The sequence below is a fragment of the Scyliorhinus torazame genome, chromosome 11 (assembly GCF_047496885.1).
Source record: "Scyliorhinus torazame isolate Kashiwa2021f chromosome 11, sScyTor2.1, whole genome shotgun sequence".
Taxonomy (NCBI): Eukaryota; Metazoa; Chordata; class Chondrichthyes; order Carcharhiniformes; family Scyliorhinidae; genus Scyliorhinus; species Scyliorhinus torazame.
This window is the reverse complement of record NC_092717.1, coordinates 137,649,624-137,671,062: the sequence shown is the minus strand read 5'-3', so window position 1 is coordinate 137,671,062 and position 21,439 is coordinate 137,649,624. Positions and strand designations below refer to the sequence as shown.

The 21,439-nt window shown below is 49.5% G+C and overlaps 1 protein-coding gene across 1 annotated transcript in view; it reads right to left on the bottom strand.

The window, feature by feature from the left end:
* Window positions 1-20,438, bottom strand: part of LOC140385544 (tyrosine-protein kinase Src42A-like) — a 73,250-nt gene extending 52,812 nt beyond the window's left edge. The window contains exon 1 of the mRNA XM_072467796.1: window positions 19,949-20,438. Within this exon, the coding sequence (XP_072323897.1) occupies window positions 19,949-20,424 (476 nt within the window). The 5' untranslated portion in view covers window positions 20,425-20,438. The remainder of the gene's footprint in view (window positions 1-19,948) is intronic.
* Between the last annotated feature and the right edge of the window lie 1,001 nt (window positions 20,439-21,439).

The following is a 21,439-nucleotide window of genomic DNA, read 5'->3' as shown; positions in this document are numbered from 1 at the left end:
TTATGTTTAATCAATGTTGCCTTTAGTTTATGTATTTCAGTAAAAGTTTCAAAACATAAAGTCTTGTCATGCGATCCTTTAAATTGATCACTGGGAATTCAAATTTATTTTGAAAAGTTATTGGTCCCTATGGAGTTGTAACAAATTGGGTGCTATTGCGGGATTTTAAATGAAATGAAAATTGCTTATTGTCACAAGTAGGCTTCAAATGAAGTTACTGTGAAAAGCCCCTAGTCGCCACATTCTGGCACCTGTTCAGGGAGGCTGGTACAGGAATTGAACCTTGCTACTGGTCTTCCTTGGTCTGTTTTCAAAGCCAGCGATTTAGCCCTGTGCTATCCACAGACTGCGATGAGTATATTGGAATTTGCTATAGAAAAAGGAAAGGGAAATGCAACAACTTGAATTAGAATTTTAAAGAGCGAGGGAAGCCAGAAATTTTGAAATAGATAGAGAAAAGCTTTGATTATGTGAACAGGCAATGGGACAGATTTAACTACGGGTTTTGATTTGGCAAGGAATATTTGCCTCGTGTCTATATGCAGCCAGGAAGGAGTTGAAACATACTTTGTATCATTTGAGAAAATTGCTACAAAGTTAGAATGATAAGCAAAAGGAATTGACAATTCTATTATAAAGGCTGATATTCTCCATGTTGGAATCTAAGTGCTCCTGCCAGCGGATTATCGGGATTAGTCGCCTCTGGTGCTCGGAGCGCCCCCGACATTCCATTCCATGACACTTGGAAAACAACTTTTTGCATATCGAGTTTTCCGTGCCATTCCATGGCATACCCGGATTTGCACTGCAACTGCAAATTGTGAGACAGGTCTCTCAGACAGCTGTTACAAGTGTCAAAAGCGTCCTAGAAATCCCACAACACACTTGAATGCATCTCAAGTACCATGCTTTGATACTAACTACACTGTTTATAAACACTCATGCTATGATTGACAACTCTCACCACATCAAAGCGGTTAGGTGGTTTAACTTCCTTTTTTTTAACAAACAATTTTATTGAGGTATTTTTTGGCATTGTAAACAGTTACAGATAACAGAAATGTGTAAACGTCAATATAAAACCAATACTTCAATCAAACCACACTGCACATGCCCGCTCCTCTCCCAGAGACACTACCCACCTACTAATCCCTCCTACTCTACTCTAAGCTCCCCCCTCCCCCCCCCTCTTCAGCCCACAGCCCGTCCTCCATCTCCCCGCCAAGCTCCTCCTCCCATTTGAGTTTCAGTTCCTCCGCTTAGGACTCTTCCCCCTTCATGAGCACCTTGTAGATATCCGAGACTCTACCCTCTCCTCCTTCTCCTCTAGAGACTATTCTGTCCTGGATCCCTATTGGCGGGAGGCGTGGGAAGGATGGGACCTGTCTGCGTACAAAGTCCCACATCTGTAAGTACCTAAAGCCATTTCCCCTTACCAGCCCAAATTTCTCCTCCAAGCCCCTCAAACTCGCAAAGCTCCCCTCCAGGAACATATCGCCCACCCTCCCCACCCTCGCCCGCCGCCATGTTCGAAACCCTCCATCCATGTTCCCGGGGGCGACTCGATGGTTATCACATATTGGAGCCCAGGCAGATGCACCCACCTCCCCTACATGCCTCCTCCACTGGCCCCATATCCGCAGGGCCGCCCCCACTACCGGGCTGGTGGAGTACCTGGCCGGCGACAGCGGTTGGGGAGCCGTGACCAGAGCTGCCAAACTGGTGCCCCTGCATGAAGCCGCCTCCACTCGCTCCCAGATAGACCCCGTACCCACCATTCACTTCCTTGTCATGGTTATGTTAGCAGCCCAGTAGTAGTTGATCAGACCCGGCACTGCCAGTCCCCCCTCTCTGCGGCTCCTTTCAAGTATCGCCTTCTTCTCCCACGGGGATTTTCCCGCCCAGACAAAGCTCATGATGATTTTGCCAGCCCTTTTGAAGAAGAACCGTGGGATAAAGATCGGGAGGCACTGGAGGATGAACAGAAATCTAGGGAGGATTGTCATCTTTACAGTCTGCACCCTCCCCGCCAGTGGCAGCGGGAGTGCATCCCATCTCCAAAATTCCCTCTTCATTTGTTCCACCACCCTAGTCAAATTTAACTTATGCAACCTGCCCCAGTCTTGTGCCACCTGTATCCCCAAGTACTGGAAACTTTCCTCCACCAGCCTAAATGCAGCTCCTTCAGTCTATTCTCCTGGCCCCTTGCCTGCACCATAAACATCTCACTCTTGGCCATATTTAATTTGTACCCAGAAAACCAGCCAAACTTCCTCAATGTTTCCAGTATATTTTTCATCCCGGCCAGTGGGTCCGACACGTACAGGAGCAGGTTGTCCGCATAGAGAGAGAGACCCTATGTTCCACCCCCCTAGTCATTCCCTTCCACCCCCCTAGTCATTCCCTTCCACCCCTTCGCAGCTCTCAACGCAATCGCCAACGGCCAGCGCGAACAGCAACGGGGAGTGTGGGCACCCCTGTCTGGTCCCGCGATGTAGTCTGAAATAATCTGACATTATCCTGTTCGTCCTAACGCTAACTTTTGGGGCCTGGTACAATAGTCTGACCCAATTAACCTGTCCCTCCCCAAACCCAAACCATCCAAGCACCTCCCACAAATAGCCCCACTCCACCCGGTCGAAGACCTTCTCAGCGTCCATTGCCACCACTACCTCCACCTCCTTGCCCGTCGGGGGCATCATGATCACATTAAGCAATCTTCTCAAGTTAGCTATCAGCTGCCTGCCTTTCAGAAACCCTGTCTGATCGTCCCCAATCACCTCCGGTACGCAGTCCTCAATTTTAATCGCCAGGACCTTGGCCAGGAGCTTGGCATCCACATTGATAAGGGAGATTGGCCTGTATGAAAATGAAATGAAATGAAAATCGCTTATTGTCACAAGTAGGCTTCAAATGAAGTTACTGTGAAAAGCCCCTAGTCGCCACATTCCAGCGCCTGTTCGGGGAATCGAACCGTGCTGCTGGCTTGCCTTGGTCTGCTTTCAAAGCCAGCGATTTAGCCCTGTGCTAAACAGACCCTTATAACCCGCAGGATTCCGGGTCCTTGTCCCGCTTCAATATCAGCAAGATGGTGGTTTGCGACATCGGCGGCGGCAGGGTCCCTCTGTCCCTTGCCTCATTGAAAACCCTTGTCAGGACCGGTCCGAGAACTTCTTGTAAAACTCTACTGGGTATCCATCCGGCCCTGGGGCTTTCCTCCTCCTCCGCTCTAATCGGGGCCCCCAACCCGTCCACTAGTCCCCCGCCTACTTTTGGGAAGGTTAGTCCATCCAGGAACCTTTTCATCTCCTCCGGCTCTTCCGGGGGTTCTGAAGTGTACAGCTTACTATAGAATTCCGAAATACCTTATTCAGTCCTGCCGGGTCCTCCACTCTGCTCCCCTCCCCATCAACCACTCTACTTATTTCCCTGGCCGCCTTCCTCTTCCTCAGTTGCTGCGCTAGCAATCTGCTGGCCTTCTCCCCATGCTCATACACCACTCCCCTCGCCTTCCTAAGTTGTTCCACGGCCCTACTCGTGGATAGCACCCCCAGTTCCGCCTGCAATCTCCGTCTCTCCCTGAGTAGGTCCTCCCCCGGGACCCCGCATGCTCCTCGTCTATCCGGTGAATTTCCCGAACCAATCTGTCCATTTCTGCTCTGTCCGCCCTGACCCTGTGAGCCCGAATTGAGATCAGCTCCCCCCTCACTACTGCCTTCAGCGCCTCCCACAGGGTCGCTGCTGAGACCTCCCCCGTATCTATCACCTGCAAGTAATTTTGCATACACTTCCGAAGTCTCTCACATATCCCCTCCTCCGACAACAGTCCTACGTCTAACCTCCATTGCGGGCGTTGGTAATTCGCCCCCCCGACCTGCAGGTCCACCCAGTGCGGGGCATGGTCCGAGATAGTGATTGCCGAGTATTCCGTATTCTTTACCTCCACTACACAGTCCCTGCTCACGATAAAAAAATCAATCCGAGAATATACTTTATGAACATGCGAATAAAACGAGTCGCCCCTTCCCGTCGGCTGTCTGGCTCTCCATGGGTCCACAGCCCACATTTGCTCCATGAACCCTTTCAGCTCCCTTGCCATTGCGGGAGTCTACCCGTTATGGGACATGACCGGTCCAGCCCCGGGTCAAGGACCGTATTAAAGTCCCCCCGCCCCCCCATTATCAACTTACGTGAGTCTAGGTCCGCGATCTTCCCCAGCACTCTTTTGATAAAGTCAACGTCGTCCCAGTTCGGCGCATATATGTTCACCAGCACCACTCTTCTCCCCTCCAGCTTGCCCCTTCCCTAAGGAATCTGCCCCCGCCATCTGCAACTACGCCCTCCGCCTCAAATTGAACCCGCTTATTGATCATAATTGCTACCCCCCTGGACTTAGAATCCAAGTCCGAGTGGAAGACCTGGCTGATCCAGCCCTTCCTTAGCCTAGTCTGTTCAGACACTTTCAGATGTGTCTCCTGCAACATAATTACGTCCGCCTTTAGAGCCTGCAAATGCGCGAACACACGTGCCCTTTTAACTGGCCCATTTAGTCCCCCGACATTCCAGGTGATCAGGCTGATTGGGGGGCACAACCCCCCCCCCCGCCCCCCCACCTGCCGGTCTGCCATAACCTTTCTTGGGCCCGCCCCCGGCCCATGCCCCGTGCCATTCTTGGCTCGCCTCTTGGCCGCCTCCACCCCGACCTCCTTTCCATTACCTACTTCAGATCCCCCCCACGTAAGCAAAATAATTCCCCCCCCCCCTGCCCCAGCAACATCCCCCGATAACCCCACCCCTGCCATTCACTGGCTGTACTCTCCCCCCCCCCCCACCTGACTCCCTTGACTAGCCAATCTGCTAGCCCGGTGACTCATTGCTCTGGCGCCCCCTTGTCTCACTCCCATTGTTTCCCCAACCTCATCTCCCCACTCCCCAGCATACCATCCCCCACTCCGACCCACTGGAGCAATCTCACTAAGATGGGAAAGATCAAACAAGGTGTAAACATCAAACAGCACCGCGAGGCTGCTCCAGGTACAACACAGTTCCAGCTGTGTACACAGAAAAGTGTTAGCCCACGTCCCTTTCTGAGCACCAAAAAATATATATAACACCGCAATAACCCAGTACCTGTACATCCCCCATCCAAAACAAACATAAAAACCATAGACATAAATGAAATAAAAGCCCCCAACCAACATTTTTAATCCCCATTGCTGACCGGCCACCCTTTTGTTACCATACAGGCTCCAGCGCACTCAGAGAGCCCAACAAAAGGTACCCACCACAACAGAAGAAAAAAAGCGAGAAAAAAAGCAACAGAAAAAAGGAAAAAGACCATACGAGAGGACATCTCCCACAGGCAAAAACCGCCCACAAAAAATACACCAGAAGGCACCTATAAAGCAGTAAACAGTCGACTTGCAGTCCAGGCACAGTAGGCATCCCCACAAACGGTAACTCTCGGACCCTAGCTTGCGTCCGTGGGTCCTTTTTTCGAGACCAGCCCCTGATCCCTCACAAAGTCCATCGCTTCTTCGGGCTCGGAGAAGTAGTGGTGTTGGCCCTGATGTGTAACCCAAAGACGGGCCGGGAAGAGCAGACCAAACTTCACGTGCTTTTAGAACAACATCCCCTTAACTTGTTTAACGGCTGCTCACCGCCTAGCCACCTCCTGGCTTAGGTCCTGGTAAATGCGAAGGACACTGTTATTCCACGTGCTGCGCTTAGCGCTCTTTGCCCATTGCAGCACCCGCTCCTTCTCCACAAACCTGTGGAACCTAACCACCATCGGACAGGGGGGGTGGGGGGGGGCCACCCGGATGAATCTGCCTCGCCTGTACTCTGTGTGCCCCCTCCAGCTCCGGCGGTCGCGGACAGGCTTCAGCCTCCATCAGCTGCATCAACAGGTCCGCCACGAACGCTGTGGCATCAGCTCCCTCCGCCCCCTCCGGGAGGCCGATGATCCTCAGATTTTGTCTACGGGCTCTATTTTCCAGCTCCTCTACTCTGTCCAGCAGTCTTCTCTGTCTTTCCTTCAACCCGTCAACTTCTAGCGCAACAATCGTCTGCGCGTCCGCCTGCTCCTCCACCACCTCTCCCAGCTCCTTTTTCGTCCTGGCCATGCAGTCTCTGGTTCAGCTGATCCACTGCCTTCTGAAGTGGGTCCAAGTTATCCCGCTTCAATGTCACAAAACTGCTCTTTATCACCTGCAGCATGTTTTCCAGGGCCTGCTGGATCGCCAGGTCTGAGGTCCACGTGTCCGCCATCTTTGCTCCCGGGGCAGCTTCCCCTGCACCTTGCCTTTGTCCCTTCCTCTCCCGTTTGCGCTGCTTTCTGCTCGCCCGCAGTTCCATGCAGCTCTGCCCGTTCCTCAGCACCTCCGTGGCCGTCTTTCCAGCGCTGCGCAGTCCCGCAAAGCCGGGGAACCAGGTCCTCAAATCCCACCGGAGTGAGAGCCCCCGAATGTGCGGCTCACTCACTCATTGCCGCCACCGGAAGGGCCAGTGGTTTAACTTCCTTTGTGATGGATATCACACTGTCCGCAGAATTAGGTTTAGAATAAGGACATTTATAAGCAGTAGAAATTAATACACAAAGTGTTTTGATTCAAAGTGGAATAAAACCACTTTGGAAGAAAGGTCTTTCAAAAGTCAGTGCCAACTGCAAAAACTTTGGCTGACCCCCAGGATTTTCAAATCACTTCAGATAAGAGAAGGGTTTAAGGAAGATCCTTAAGATTGCCAGCCCATAAATTCTTCAAATTACCGCCCTGTAATTATAACCACAAGCCAGAGCACGGGGAGGAATATAGAGATAGCAAGTAGAATAAATTTAGCGAACTTCCTTCTTAGCTGTATAACTTTTGACACTTGAGATAATGGCATTCGTAATAGTGTCCATCTGAACATCTATATTTCATAATATACACCAGTATATCATGATGCAGATACACACACACTGTTGGACACACAGCTCGACCAATCAACACACACAACACCGCAGCCAATCACCAGTTAGAGCACACTCACTATAAAGACAGGGGGCATCAGAGTTCCCGCTCATTCGGGATGCAGCCTCCTAGAAGGACAGAGCTTACAGCTTACAGCACAGATCTTCACTATGTGCTGAGTGCATCGACTGGTTAGGACAGGCATAGGTCTTTAGTTTAATCGAACATCGTGTTAGCCCACAGTGAAAGTATGTTCAACAGTTTCTAACTTAATAAAATAGTGTTGCACTATTTTAAGTGTTGGTGGCCTGTATGTGTTGCACGGATCCAGAGCACCCAACACATCATGATACCAGTAGTTGAGGGATATTAGAACTTCTTTGACCTACCTGCAAGTGATCTGCCTTCCACCAGCATACAGTCATCCTGCAAAATGGAGAGCGTCCGCCCGCCGCCGCCGCTCTGCATCACCGGTAACCCAGGGACCAACTGGAAGATATTCAAACAACGCTTCCAGCTCGACCTGGAGGCCACAGACCGGGAAGCTGCCTCAGACACCAGGAAGATCGTTCTCTTCCTATCCACGGCCGGGGAACATGCCATCCACATTTTCAATTCTCTCACCTTTGCTGAAGATGAAGATAAATCAAAATTCAAGACGGTCCTCCTCAAGTTTGACACTCACTGCAGCACAGAGGTGAATGAAGGTTTTGAGCGCTATGTATTCCAACAGCGTTTGCAGGGTAAGGATGAACCTTTCCAGTCCTTTCTCACCCACCTTCGCATCCTTGCGCAGTCCTGTAATTACGGGCCCAGCTCCGACTCCATGATACACGACCAGATCATTTTCAGTGTTCAGTCGGACCCCCTGCGCCAGCAGCTCCTCAGGGTAAAGCAGCTTACCGTAGCGACCGCCATCGAGACCTGCGTGCTACAGGAACACGCCTCTAGTTGGCATTCCCACATCCAAGCGGCTGAGACGGCGCGGCCAGGTCCCCACGAGGCAGAATGGGTCCAAGCAATCGAGCAACTCCAGGGCCTCAGCCTGGATGAGGGCGGCCATTTTGTGCGCTTTTTGCGGACTCCCGTGCTTGTGCGCACCGAATGAGGGGACGGCGACGTCGACAAACGTACTGTGCATGCGCGCACCACGTATGACTGCACCGCGCATACGCGGTGGCGCAGAGAACATACTGACGCTACAATGTGCGGCAACTATGGCTCCGCCCACTTAAAGCGGCAATGCCCTGCCAGATCCCGACGATGCCTGAGATGTGGTAAACTTGGCCACTATGCTGCTTTATGCAGATCAGCTCAGCCTGCCATCTCATATCGCTCCAGCCAGCCTCGCAGGAATGTCCGGGCCATTCAACCCACAGTCACCAAGTCCGATGGGGATCTACTACCCGATATTAACACCGAGGACCCGAAGGCGCCTTTTCAAGTCGGTATCGTTACAAAAAACAGGGTGTCCCCAAAGCAAAGAATCCTGCCTCTATCGGGATACAGCATCGATCCAGACGATGAGTGGTGTGCCACCCTGATGGTCAACCGGTCCCAAATACGATTCCGCCTGGACACTGGTGCCTCCGCCAATCTCATTGCGCGGTCTGACCTCCAAAGCCTTTGTGTCAAACCAGCCATGCTCCCATCAGCCTGCCAGCTATTAGATTATAATGGCAATGCCATTGCTGCCAGCGGCTCATGCCAACTTGAAGTGATGCACAGGTCACGCAAAGCCATCCTTCTCTTTGAAATCGTGGGCTCCTCGAAAGCCTCCCTGCTTGGCGTGCAGGCATGCAAGCTGTTGAACCTAGTTCCGAGAGTTCACTCTCTCTCTCCTGCTGACACGTCTGCCTTTCAGGACACCGACTTCAGGGCGCAGCTCGACACCATTATCAATCAGTACCACGACATCTTCGAGGGCATGGGCACGCTCCCGTACACCGACAAGATTTTATTAAAACCGAATGCCACGCCTGTGGTGCATGCACCTTGCAGGGTCCCAGCACCCCTTAAGGACCGCCTCAAGCAGCAGCTGCAGGACCTCCAGAACCAAGGAGTGATTTCCAAAGTCACGTAACCAACCGATTGGGTCAGTTCCATGGTATGTGTAAAAAAGCCTTCCGGCGAATTGAGAATTTGCATTGATCCCAAGGATCTAAATCGCAATATCATGAGGGAGCATTATCCAATTCCCAAGCACGAAGAGCTCACATGTGAGATGGCTCGCGCCAAGCTCTTCACCAAACCCGACGCCTCAAAAGGATTCTGGCAAATCCAGCTCGATAAATCCAGCAGGAAGCTTTGCACATTTAATACCCCCTTTGGCAGATATTGTTACAACAGGATGCCGTTTGGGATCATATCTGCATCAGAGGTGTTCCATAGGATTATGGAACAAATGATGGAAGGTATTGAAGGTGTTTGCGTCTATGTCGATGACGTAATCATTTGGTCCACCACACCGCAGGAGCATGTTAGACGCCTCCAGCACGTATTCAGACGTATATATGAGCATGGCCTCCGCCTCAACAGGGCCAAATGCTCTTTTGGTCAGATGGAACTCAAGTTCCTCGGGGCCACATCTCCCAATTGGGTGTGCAGCCGGATGCGGACAAGGTAGCTGCCATCACAGCTATGAAAGCACCAGAGGACAAGAAGGCGGTCCAACGATTTCTGGGCATGGTCAATTTTTTAGGGAAATTTATCCCTCACCTCGCCTCTCATACCACGGCTCTCAGGAACCTGGTCAGGAAGACGACAGACTTCCAATGGCTCCCTGTCCACGAGCGCGAATGGAGAGAACTCAAAACAAAACTGACCACGGCCCCGGTCTTAGCTTTCTTTGATCCAGCAAAGGAGACCAAAATTTCGACCGATGCCAGTCAATCAAGCATTGGGGCAGTGCTCCTTCAAGGTGATGAGGCCTCATCATGGGCCCCCATTGCATATGCGTCACGTGCGATAACCCCCATGGAGCAGCGCTATGCGCAGATAGAAAAGGAGTGCCTGGGCCTTCTGACCGGTGTGGTTAAGTTTCACGATTATGTCTACGGACCTCCTCAATTCACCGTCGAGACCGACCATCGCCCGCTGGTCAATATAATACAGAAAGACTTGAACGACATGACGCCTCGCCTCCAGCGTATTCTTCTCAAGCTCCGGCGATACGACTTCCAGCTGGTATACACCCCAGGCAAAGACCTCATCATTGCTGATGCTCTCTCCAGGGCAGTCAACACTCCATGTGACCCAGTGGGATTTGTCTGCCAGGTTGACGCCCATGTGGCATTCGCAGCCTCCAATCTACCTGCCACGGATGAACGCCTCGTCTAAATTTGCTGCGAGACGGCGGCTGACCCCTTGCTACAGTCTGTCATGCGCCACCTAACGGACGGGTGGCTCAAGGGCCAATGCCCTCGGTTCTATAATGTCAGAGATGATCTGGCGGTAGTAGACGGGGTTCTTCTAAAACTGGACCGCATTGTCATCCCGCATGGCATGCGCCAGCTTGTCCTGGAACAACTATACGAGGGCCACCTTGGCGTGGAAATGTGCCGCCGACGGGCCCGAGAGGCAGTGTACTGGCCCGGCATTAATGAGGACATAGCCAACACAGTGCTCAACTGCCCCATTTGTCAGCGCTTCCAGCCGGCCCAACTACGTGAGACCCTGCAGCCCCATGAGTTGGTCACGCCACCATGGACCAAGGTGGGCATCGACCTGTTCCATGTGCTGGGTAGAGACTATGTCCTGATCATGGACTACTTTTTGAATTACCCGGAGGTGATACGGTTGTACAACCTCACCTCATCTGCAGTCATTCGTGCATGTAAAGAAACCTTTGCTCTACACGGCATCCCGCTCACGGTTATGTCGGACAATGGCCCCTGCTTCGCCAGCCAGGAATGGTCCAACTTTGCCAGGCGGTACAACTTTGCCCATGTGACATCCAGTCCCCTCTACCCCCAATCCAAAGGCAAAGCGGAGAAGAGAGTACATATAGTCAAACGGCTCCTATGCAAGGCTGCCGATGCTGGGTCCGATTTCTACCTTGCCTTGCTGGCCTATCGCTCTGCCCCACTGTCCACTGGCCTGTCGCCAGCCCAGTTACTCATGGGTCCTACCTGAGGACAACGGTGTCGTCTATCCAAGTCCCAGACCTCGACCACGTTCCGGTCCTTCGCCGGATGCAGCTGTTTCATGCACAGCACAAGGCGGCTCATGTCTCCTGTGCAGCTGATCTCCCTGCTCTGGCTCCAGGTGACAACGTCCGCGTCCATCTTCCGGATGGTGGCCGGTCTGCAACAGCTGTTGCACTTTGACAGGTGGCCCCCCGCTCGTTCCTGGTTCGTCTACCAGATGGCTCTATTCTGCGCCGCAATCGACGCGTCCTTCGTCTCGTTCCACGTGATCCTCCACTGTTGCCTCACCCTCCTGCTGACCCTGCCACGCACTATGCAGAGCTCCCTGTCACTCTGCATCCCCCTGACTCTGACGCAGTCCAGCCCGCTCCTGAACCGGCGGCTCTCGGCCCACCCTTGAGGCGGTCAACCAGAATTCATCGTCCACCTCAGAGACTTATGAACTTTGCGGACTTATAGACTCTCTGATTTGTTTTGTTGTTTTGTTTGATCGTTTCCCTAGTTTGTACATAGTGTTGATCTCGTTATTCTTGTTGTATACTGCTTCTCTGTACCAGGCATCTTCCCATGTAAATAGCTTAGTTCTCATGTACGTAGTCCTGTAAATATGTCTTCGCACCCCACACGTAGTTAGGAACATTCTCATCATACATTATTTATTGCCACACACATACATTCTTTTACAAAAGGGGGGATGTCATAATATACACCAGTATATCATGGTGCAGATACACACACACTGATGGACACACTGCGGGACCAATCAACACACACAACACCGCAGCCAATCACCTGCTCAGACAGGGGGCATCAGAGTTCCCGCTCATTCGGGATGCAGCCTCCTAGAAGGACAGAGCTTACAGCTTACAGCACAGGTCTTCTCCATGTGCTGAGTGCATGGACTGGTTGGGACAGGCATAGGTCTTTAGTTTAATCGAACATCGTGTTAACCCACAGTGAAAGTATGTTCAACAGTTTCTAACTTAATAAAATAGAGTTGCACTATTTTAAGTGTTGGTGGCCTGTATGTGTTGCACGGATCCAGAGCACCCAACACATCACTATATGTTTAAGAAAGTTGACACATTAGAAATAGACAAAACTAGAGATGTATCTCGAACAACTCCCTCTCCAAGCATATATCTTGAACACCTGACATTCAAGCTAACACGAAGAAATTCAATCACATATTGTTGATGAACCACATACGTGGCCATTTCGCTTTAGGAAATTGCCCATTTGGGGAGATAAGACTCAGGAAAGGCATTTAACTAAATAGGAAGAAATGTATATAAAAACAGGCAAGGTTCACAGAATCGGTACTCACTCTTTCTCCTGCTAATAGTGCAGCCAAAGTTTTGTTCCTCAACCTGCTTAGTCAACGAAAGGCCATGGCGGTTTTTGTAAGCATGTTTCTATTCAACTTCTCAGGAATGTATTCAAAATTGAAATGAGATACTTTAGGATTTTCCATGTTTAGATGTATCCTTCTCTTCGAGAAGTTAGTTTGTTAGCAGATAACAAAGGACTGTTAACTGATTTATATTTTTAACAGATAACAAACACTGTTAATCAATTTATATTTTTAACTCTGCAATTCTGTATGTATATATTGAGAGTATTTTAGAGTAAAATATGACTAGAAATTAACTGTGCTGTCGTACTCTCAATAAGTTTTAGATCCTAGACACTCATTTAGGAAGTCTTAAATGACATGGATCCACGATCGATAGAGGTAGGAGGTTTAATCATGAGTGACGTATCCGAATATCACTCATTAGAACGTAACTGAAATCCTGTTTAAACTGTTTAAGACACAGAAAAGTAACCTCCCCTATTCAGCGTCTTAACAGAGAAACAGCTTTCCCTCTTCCGGTGGCTTCGCCTGATATGGGCTTGTAAGATACTCCCTTCAGGTCCGGAATACCTGAACCGCTAACACCTCTTTTCTCATAGCAGAAAGCATTTAGCTGCGTTTGATGTGGTGAGTTGCTGTCAATCATAGCAAATGTGGTTATAAATAATAATAGTAATAATATCGTGGTAGGCATCAAAGCAGGATACCTAAGATGCATTCAAGTGTGTTGTGCGCTATCCAGGCAGCCTTTGACACTTGTAACAGCTGTCTGAGAGATTAGGGGCACGATTTGCTGACCTCTTTACGCTCTTGCTCAAGTGAAATGAGGCCGGTGAATAGTGGGAGAATTGCGCCAGGCGGCAAACAGTTTGTGATACAACCGGCCCATTCCCGCGGTGAAATTGGGATCTCGCCGTAGCGGGCGAGAAACCAATTATCACCAGTTAAGCCCAATTTCCATACAATTAACGGGAGTCACCCCTTATCCAATGGCCTCCTGTCATTCCCTAACAACTGGTCACGCTGGCACCGGTCAGTACTCCCTTTGAAAAATGTGAACCTGGCAGAAAGGCTACTGTGGGAAACTGAGGAGATGAGTAGTCATTTTTATTTACAGGCAAGGAGCCTGCGGGTGCTGAGATTGCCACCCCTGTGCTCAGTGGGAGGTGGGGCGCTCTCAGCTGGGGGTGGGGGACCCTCCTCAGGGGTTGGCCGCCATGGAAGGAGGGAGGGGAGGTGCTGGGGGGGCAACCGGCGTGGCCTGCGCGGCACCACCATTCCAACCCCCTGGATCATTTACCCATTCCTGGGCCAACAATTGTCCCTGCCCGTCTGCCCCACCGACCACCCATAACCCACACCGACTGCTGAGGCCTCTGGCAGTGCAGCTGAAGGCTATCACTAATGGGGAAGTGGCAATTGTGGTTAAGTGAGCACTTCACACATCCCAAGTGGATTTACGTGGCTGGGCGGGCCATGTAGCATGTGGGAGTCAGTGCCTAGCATCACAATCACACCTTGATGCCTGGATACTGTGCTTGAACACTGCGAGAGGAAACACCGCACACGCAGCAGCCAAAGTCCGAACACCCATTCTCCTGACGCTGCTGCCCCCCCACTCCTTAACCTCCACCCCCACCCCCTACATAACCGCCCACTCCCCTGGTGGCCTGAGTGATCCTCAACGTGCTTTGCCCTCCCAGCTCTACCATTATGTCTGAGTGTTTCCCCAGGAATCTCGTACCATGGCCTTCAATGCCCCTGGCGGGCATCCTCGGGGGGCTCTGAGGCTGGAGGGCCCTGTCGACGGCGTTTGCACAGCCGTGCCGCCCTGTCCTGTGTGCTGATTTTAAGACACGGCCTCATCAGATGGGTGGAACCTTGGGTAGCTGGAAGCCACCATCCCATTCTACGGGACGGGTCTGGGTTGGCACCAAGTGCCCCCTCCTTCCGATCGGGGCGTTTCACCTTGGGTTGGGGGTGCAGCTGGTTTGAGTCCCGGCTGCCCCTGCACCATCTGGCTCTGCCTGCCCTGGCAGCTCCCCAATGTTTGCACCATCATGAGGTCCAGGGTTAAGGAATGGGAAGTGAGCCAATCAGGATGTATGGCCAGGTCAGGAGGGGTATAGGATGACCTATGGGAATCTTGTATGTGAAACTTGATGACATTTGAATGTATTTGCAGCGATCTCTTTGTCTCCGACCTCACTCGGTTCTCGGGTTCCAGGAGACAGCTTCTGTGTTCTGAATCTCTGTGGAGCGAGTCAGTCTTGCAAGTTGGTTAAAATAAATAATACTATATCTACAAATCCATCTCGAGTTTTATTGAGGCCAGACTGACGGGTTAAGAATTCAATATTGTCACTTCCACAACCTCCCCTGGCACCATGTTCCAGGCACTTACCATCCTCTGTGCAAAAGACCTGTCTCGCACATCTCCTCTAAACTTTTCCCCATGGCCCTTTTGTGATTCATGCACTAGGATACCCAGCTCTCTCTGCACCTCAAAGCTTTGCAATCTCTCACTATTTAGATAGTATGCTTCTTTGTTCTTCGTCCTGCCAAAAAGGACAATTTCACATTTTCCCACATTATACTCAATTTACCAGATGTTTGCTCCCTACCTTAACCTATCTATATCTTTTTTAGCCTCCTTATGTCCTCTTTGCAACTTACTTTCCAATCTACCTTTGTGTCAGTCGCAAATTTGGCAACCATCTCTTCAACCCCTTTATACAAGGTACATGTGATTCACATTGCCATGGAATTGGGGTTTGAGAGGGGAAGAGTGCATGGGAAGCCAAGAGAGGATTGAATTACTAATTTCTTTTGAAAGATATCCCTGAATTTCAGTGACAGGTCCGTTTTCCAGGATCCTACAAGAGAGCGGGAGGTCCTGGACTCAATTTTAGGTAACAAAGCCAGGCAAGTGGTTGAAGTATCAGTGTAGGAGTATTTTGAAGACAGTTACCATAACTCTGATTGTTATGGAAAAGGACAAGGATGTGCCTGAGATCAAAGTTCTAAACTGGGGGAAAGCCGATTTCAAGAAGATCAGGTATGAATTTGGCCAGAGTGGACTGGGAGCAGACACTTTTCGGTAAATCTGTGACAGTACAATGGGACATATTCAAGAATGAAATGGGGAGAGTACAGGGCCAACATGTTCCAATCAAGACAATGGGTGTGACCATGATATCAAGGGCTATACAGCATTGGATAAGGAGAAAAAGGGAGGCTTCGGGCAGATATCAAGGCCGCAAAACAGCAGAAGCTCTAGAGGTGTATAGAATGTGCAAAAGGGAACATAAAAAGAAAATTAGGAGAGCAAAACAGGGACATGAAAGGTTACTGGCAGGTAAAATAAAGGAAAATCATAAATTGTGTGCAGTATTCCAAGTGCGGCCTTAACAAGGTTCTATACAACTGTAGCATGACTTGCTAGTTTTTATACACAATGCCCTGTCCAACAGAATGCTTGCCTTCACTGGACGGGGCATCGAGTATGAAAACTGGCAAGTCATGCTACAGTTATATAGAATCTTGGTAAGGCTGCACTTTGAATATTGCACACAATTCTGGTTGCCACACTACCAGAAGGAGTGAAGGCTTTGGAGAGGGTGCAGAGGAGGTTTATCAGGATGTTATCTGGTCTGGAGGGTGTTAGCTATGCGGAGAGGCTGAATAGACTTGGACTGTTTTCATTAGATCGACGGATGTTGAGGGGTGACCTGATAGAGGTCTACAAAATTATGGGGGCATGGATAGAGTGGATGGGCAGGCACTCTTTCTTTTATAATAATCCTAATTGTCACAAGTAGGCTTACATTAACACTACAATGAAGTTACTGTGAAAAGCGAGTCGCCACATTCCGGCACCTGTTCGGGTACACAGAGGGAGAATTCAGAATGTCCAAATTACCTAACAGCACGTCTTTTGGGACTTGTGGGAGGGAACCAGAGCACCCGGAGGAAACCCACGCAGACACAGGGAGAACGTGCAGACAGCACACAGACAGTGACCCAAGCCGGGAATCGAGCCTGGGATCCTGGAACTGTGAAGGAACTGTGCTAACCACTGTGCTACTGTGCCAACAATGAGGTGGAGGGATGGAGGGGTTAGTCACCAGGGGCATAAGTTTAAGGTCCATGGGGAAACGTTTAGAGGAGATGTGCGAGGCAGGTTTTTTGCACAGAGGATGGTGAATGCCTGGAACATGTTGCCAGGGGAGGTTGTGGAAGCATATACATTAACGGCATTCAAAAAGCATCTCGACAAATACATAGATAGGATGGGTATAGAGGAATACGGCACGAGGAAGTGCAGGGGGTTTTGGCCAAGGATGGTATCATGACCGGTACAGACGAAGAGGGCCGAAGGCCTGTTCCTGTGCTGTCTTGTTCTTTGTTTTACAGCTACATTAAGTGTAAAATGATAACTAGGGAAAGAGTTCAGCCCATTAAGGACCACAGTGGTAATTTGTGTGTGGAACCAGAGGATGTAGGTCGGGTTCTAAATGAATATTTTGTGCCAGTGTTCACCCATGAGAGGGAGAGTGTGGGTATAGACATCAGGGAGAAGGATGGTAATACAATTAAAGAGATTAACATAGACAGAGAGGAGGTTCTGAGTCATCTGTCAGGCTTAAAAGTAGACAAATCTCTGAGGCCAGATGAAATATATCCCAAGCTCTTGAGTGAGGCAGGCGAGGAAATAGCAGGGACACTGGCAATAATTTTCTATTTTCTCTGGCTGCAGGAGAGATGGCGGAGGACTGGAGGATAGTCAATGTCGTACCACTATTCAGGAAGGTAGGAAGGGATAAAATAGGAAAGTACAGGCCTGTCAGTCTAATTTCAGTGATGGGGAAGCTATTGGAAGCAATTCTGAGAGACAGAATTAATCTGCATTTGGAGAGACCGGGGTTAATGAAGAACAGTCAGTATAGTTTTGTCAAGGGGAGGTCATATCTGACCAACTTGATTGAATTTTTTGCAGAGGTGACCAGGTGTGTGGATAAGGGAATTGCTTTTGACGTAGTCGACTTGGACTTCAACCAGGCTTTTGATTAGGTCCCACGTGGAAGACTGATAACAAAGGTAAGAGCCCATAGGAACCAAGGAAATTTGGCAAATTGGATCCAGAATTGGCTGAGTGGCAAGAAGACGAGGGTGATGGCCGAGGCGTGTTTTTCCAAATGGAAGTGGGGTCCCGCAGAGATCAGTGTTGGGACCCGTGGGGATCAGTGTTGGGGCCTTGCTATTTATGTTTTATATAAATAATTTAGACATGAATGTTGGAGGGTTGATCAGTAAATTTGCAGATGATATAGAAATTGGTGGAGTGGTAAATAGTGAGGAGGATAGCCTTTGATTACAGGAGGATATTATGGGCTGGTCAGATGGACTGATCAGTGACAAATGGAATTTGATCTGGATAAGTGTGAGGCGATGCCCTTGGGCAGGGAAAAGAAGACAAGGGAATACATGATAACTGGCAGGACCTGGGAAGCACCGAGGATCAGAGGGACTTTGGTGTGCATATACACCGGTCCCTTAAGGTAACAGAGCAGGTGGATACAGTGATTAAGAAGTCATATGGTTGGGTGGCACGGTGACGCACTGCTGCTTCATGGTGCCAAGGACCTGTGTTCGATCCTGGCCCCGGGTCACTGACCATGTGGAGTTTGGACATTCTCCTCATGTCTGCATGAGTTTCACCCCCATAACCCAAAGATGTGCAGGGTAGGTGGATAGGCCATGCTAAACTGATTCTTAGGTGGAAAAAAAAGAATTGGGTACTCTAAATTTTAAAAAAGTTAAAAAAAAATTTAAAAAAAGAAGGCATATGGTATATTTGCCTTTATTAGCCAGGGCATAGAGTTCAAGAGCAGGGAGATTATACTGAACTTGTTCCCACCATCCTCTGGGTGAAAAGCTTTTTCCTCACGTTCACTCTAAGCCCCTTACCTTAAATCTATGCTCCCTGGTCTTTGATCCCTCCACCAAGGGGAAAAATATCTTCCTGTCTACTCTATCTATGCCCCTCATAATTGTGGGGGCAGAGACCTTCATAACATTTAGATGTGCACTTGCAATGCCAAAGCATACAAGGTTATGGGCCAAGTGCTGGAAAAAGGGATTAGAATAGTTAGGTGGTTGTATTCGAATGGTGCAGAAGTGATGGACCGAAGGGCTTTTTCTGTGCTGTAGACCTCTATGATTTTATGACTCTATGATCCGAAATCGAGAGAGGGAGGTAAAGGCAGCAAGGATCTGTGGTTCATCCTAGCAGGAATGTGGGTGAGTGTTCACGCTCGGATTGAAAAAACTAAATTCCTGAGGATTTAAAATGAGACTGGATGATTCACTTAGTTTGAAATAAAGGAAGGATCTTCAGGAATACCTTTGCCATGAAAGACAGTTCTGGGGTCAAACGGTACCAGAGTGGGGAAAGTAAAAGTAAACCCTGAAACGTTAAGAATAATTTTGGACTGGTGCCAGGAGAAATGAATGCCTACTTAAGAGACAGTGTAAAGTCCGACCATGGGAGACTCTTTCGGTCATGCTAAATGTTAAAAGGGAATGAATGTTCTGCTCTGTAGTTCAAAATTTAAGTTGCCTACCAAAAGAATATTCAGTCATTGTTGCATTAGTTTATTTATCGCAATAAAAGTTGTAAAAGAAGAAATCTTTTTATGTGATAGGTTGGTCACTGGTAATTCAAATTGCTTTTAAAAGCCAAACCTTTTATTCTTGTACTCAATTAATACCAATTCATACTTCAAATGCAGCAGATATTGACTAGAATTTAATAAGGGCGATGGGGGTCTTACACACTAGTTTGAGTAATGGTGGCGCAGCTCCATGTCACTTTTGTCTGGGAGGCCACACTAATATTTAATTCCAATCAGACACTTATCTGGGCTGCATCATGCCTCATGTCCAATTAAGTCCCCTGTAGATTGAAAATTCTGCCCCTAAGAACTGCTGATAGCTCTACAGTAGCCTTCAGGAGTGGTGGCTGTTGCCGGTGCTCTGGTGGGGTTTGCAGGAGGGAATGGTGATGGATCCCTAGATGCAGGTGAGCAGGGTTGGCCTGGAGGTCATGCAGAGGGGTCACCAGCAGGAGGGTGGGAAGCAAGGGCATGGGAGTGTAGCTTCCTGCAGAGCTCCCTTCCCCATGCCAGAACCCTCAATTGTGAATGAGGGATGGTTGGCCACTGGTAAACCCTTCAGGGTCTGCTGGATAAATGGGAGTCTTTTCCCCACTGCTGGTTGAATACCAGTGGTGGTGGACTGTGGTCCTTAAGTGGTCCTCAAGGGCTTCAATTGACATCTGGGCAGGAAGGTCACCGAGCAGTCGTCCAATCCTGGACATAATTGGAAGGAGGCAGGAAGGCAGCGAGATCTCCGTCTGTACCCTTCCGCTTGATCACATGATCCCACCCAATCTCCAACTATCTTTTTTCATGTGGTTTAGTACTCACGGTTCTCCTTCCAAACTCTTCTCTTTTGCTAGTATTTCGACAGGCACAAACCCAGAGCAATATTTCCTGTGCTTGTATGATCCTTCGCAAGATTTCTGAGCAAGCCACCAATCCCCTTCTTTGCTGAGGATTTCCAGATGCTCTCCTTTTCCCACGCTCAGCTCCTCTTGGGTCCTGGCTGTATAATCAAACTGAACTACATAGATCTCTGAAGAATGCGGTACTTCACTCTTGCACATTTCTTTCTCTTCCCTGTTCATGTTTGGCTTTGCAGAAACACAACTTGAGCTTTGTGCACTCTGTTGAACAGTGTCATGCAGTGGTCTTGTTGCTTCGTGGGTAAGCACTGCAATTCCAGAGCATTCACTCGTGGCCTGGCTCATCAAACCTTCTGGTCTTACACTCATCTCATCCTCCAAGGTGGAATTAGGATTTGCAGGATTGCTGAAAGTGCAACAGCAACATAGGACTGCCATCGCGCTAATGTGTGTGAGTCTATACAATTGCCTGCTTTCAGGAACTGTTTTTACACCAATATAAAGAGTATACAAGTGGAAGTTTAAAGTTGGATGTGAGGAAGTGCTCTTTACTCAAAAGGGGAAATCATTTGTTGGTTTGAAAATATTCAGGATGTTGTAGTTTTCTCTGAAAAGTATTTTGTGTGCACAGACAGATTGAAAAAATAAACTAGGAACCCCAGCATGCATTTGACATTGCAGTCAAAAAAGGTGGAAGAACAAGTGGATAAAATTATAATGGAAATGGGAAGGGGAGTTGGGAGGGAAGATCACTTGAGGAGCATGGAGTGAGGCATTGCGTCGGGTAATCAGACCTCCTCCTGCGCAAGGATGAGTCTGATACAGTTTAAGGTGGTGCACAGGGTGCATATGACTCGGGCAAGAATGAGTGGGTTCTTCCAGGGGGTAGCAGATGAGTGTGAGAGGTGTGGGCGGGGGCCAGCGAATCACATGCATATGTTTTGGAGTTGCGAAAAATTGGGAAGATTCTGGGCGGGAGTGTTCGCGGCCTTAGCCAGGATAGTGGAGGAGGAGGTGGACCCGGATCATTTGCTGGTGATATTTGGGGTATCAGAGAAGCCGGAGCTCATGGAGAGGAGGAAGGCCGATGTCATGGCCTTCGCCCCTCTGATTGCATGGCAGCAAATTTTGCTTGAGTGGCGGTCGGCATCGCTACCGGGGGTAGCGGCTTGGATGGGTGACCTATACAACACCCTATGGTTGGAGAAGATAAAGTATGAGTAAAGGGGCTCTGCAGAGGGGTTTTGAGAAAAGGCGGGCAGTGTTTATGCCTGTGTTTGAGGAGCTGTTCGTTGCGGGGGGGGGGGGGGGGGGGGGGGGAGGGGGGGGGGCGGTGGGGGGGGGGGGGGCAGTCGGTGGGGGGTGAAAAAGGGGAAAAATGATGTACAGGCTGTATCAGTTGATTGCCGGTAAGTATGTTTCCCGGGGTGTTCATTTGTTGTAACCTGCTTTG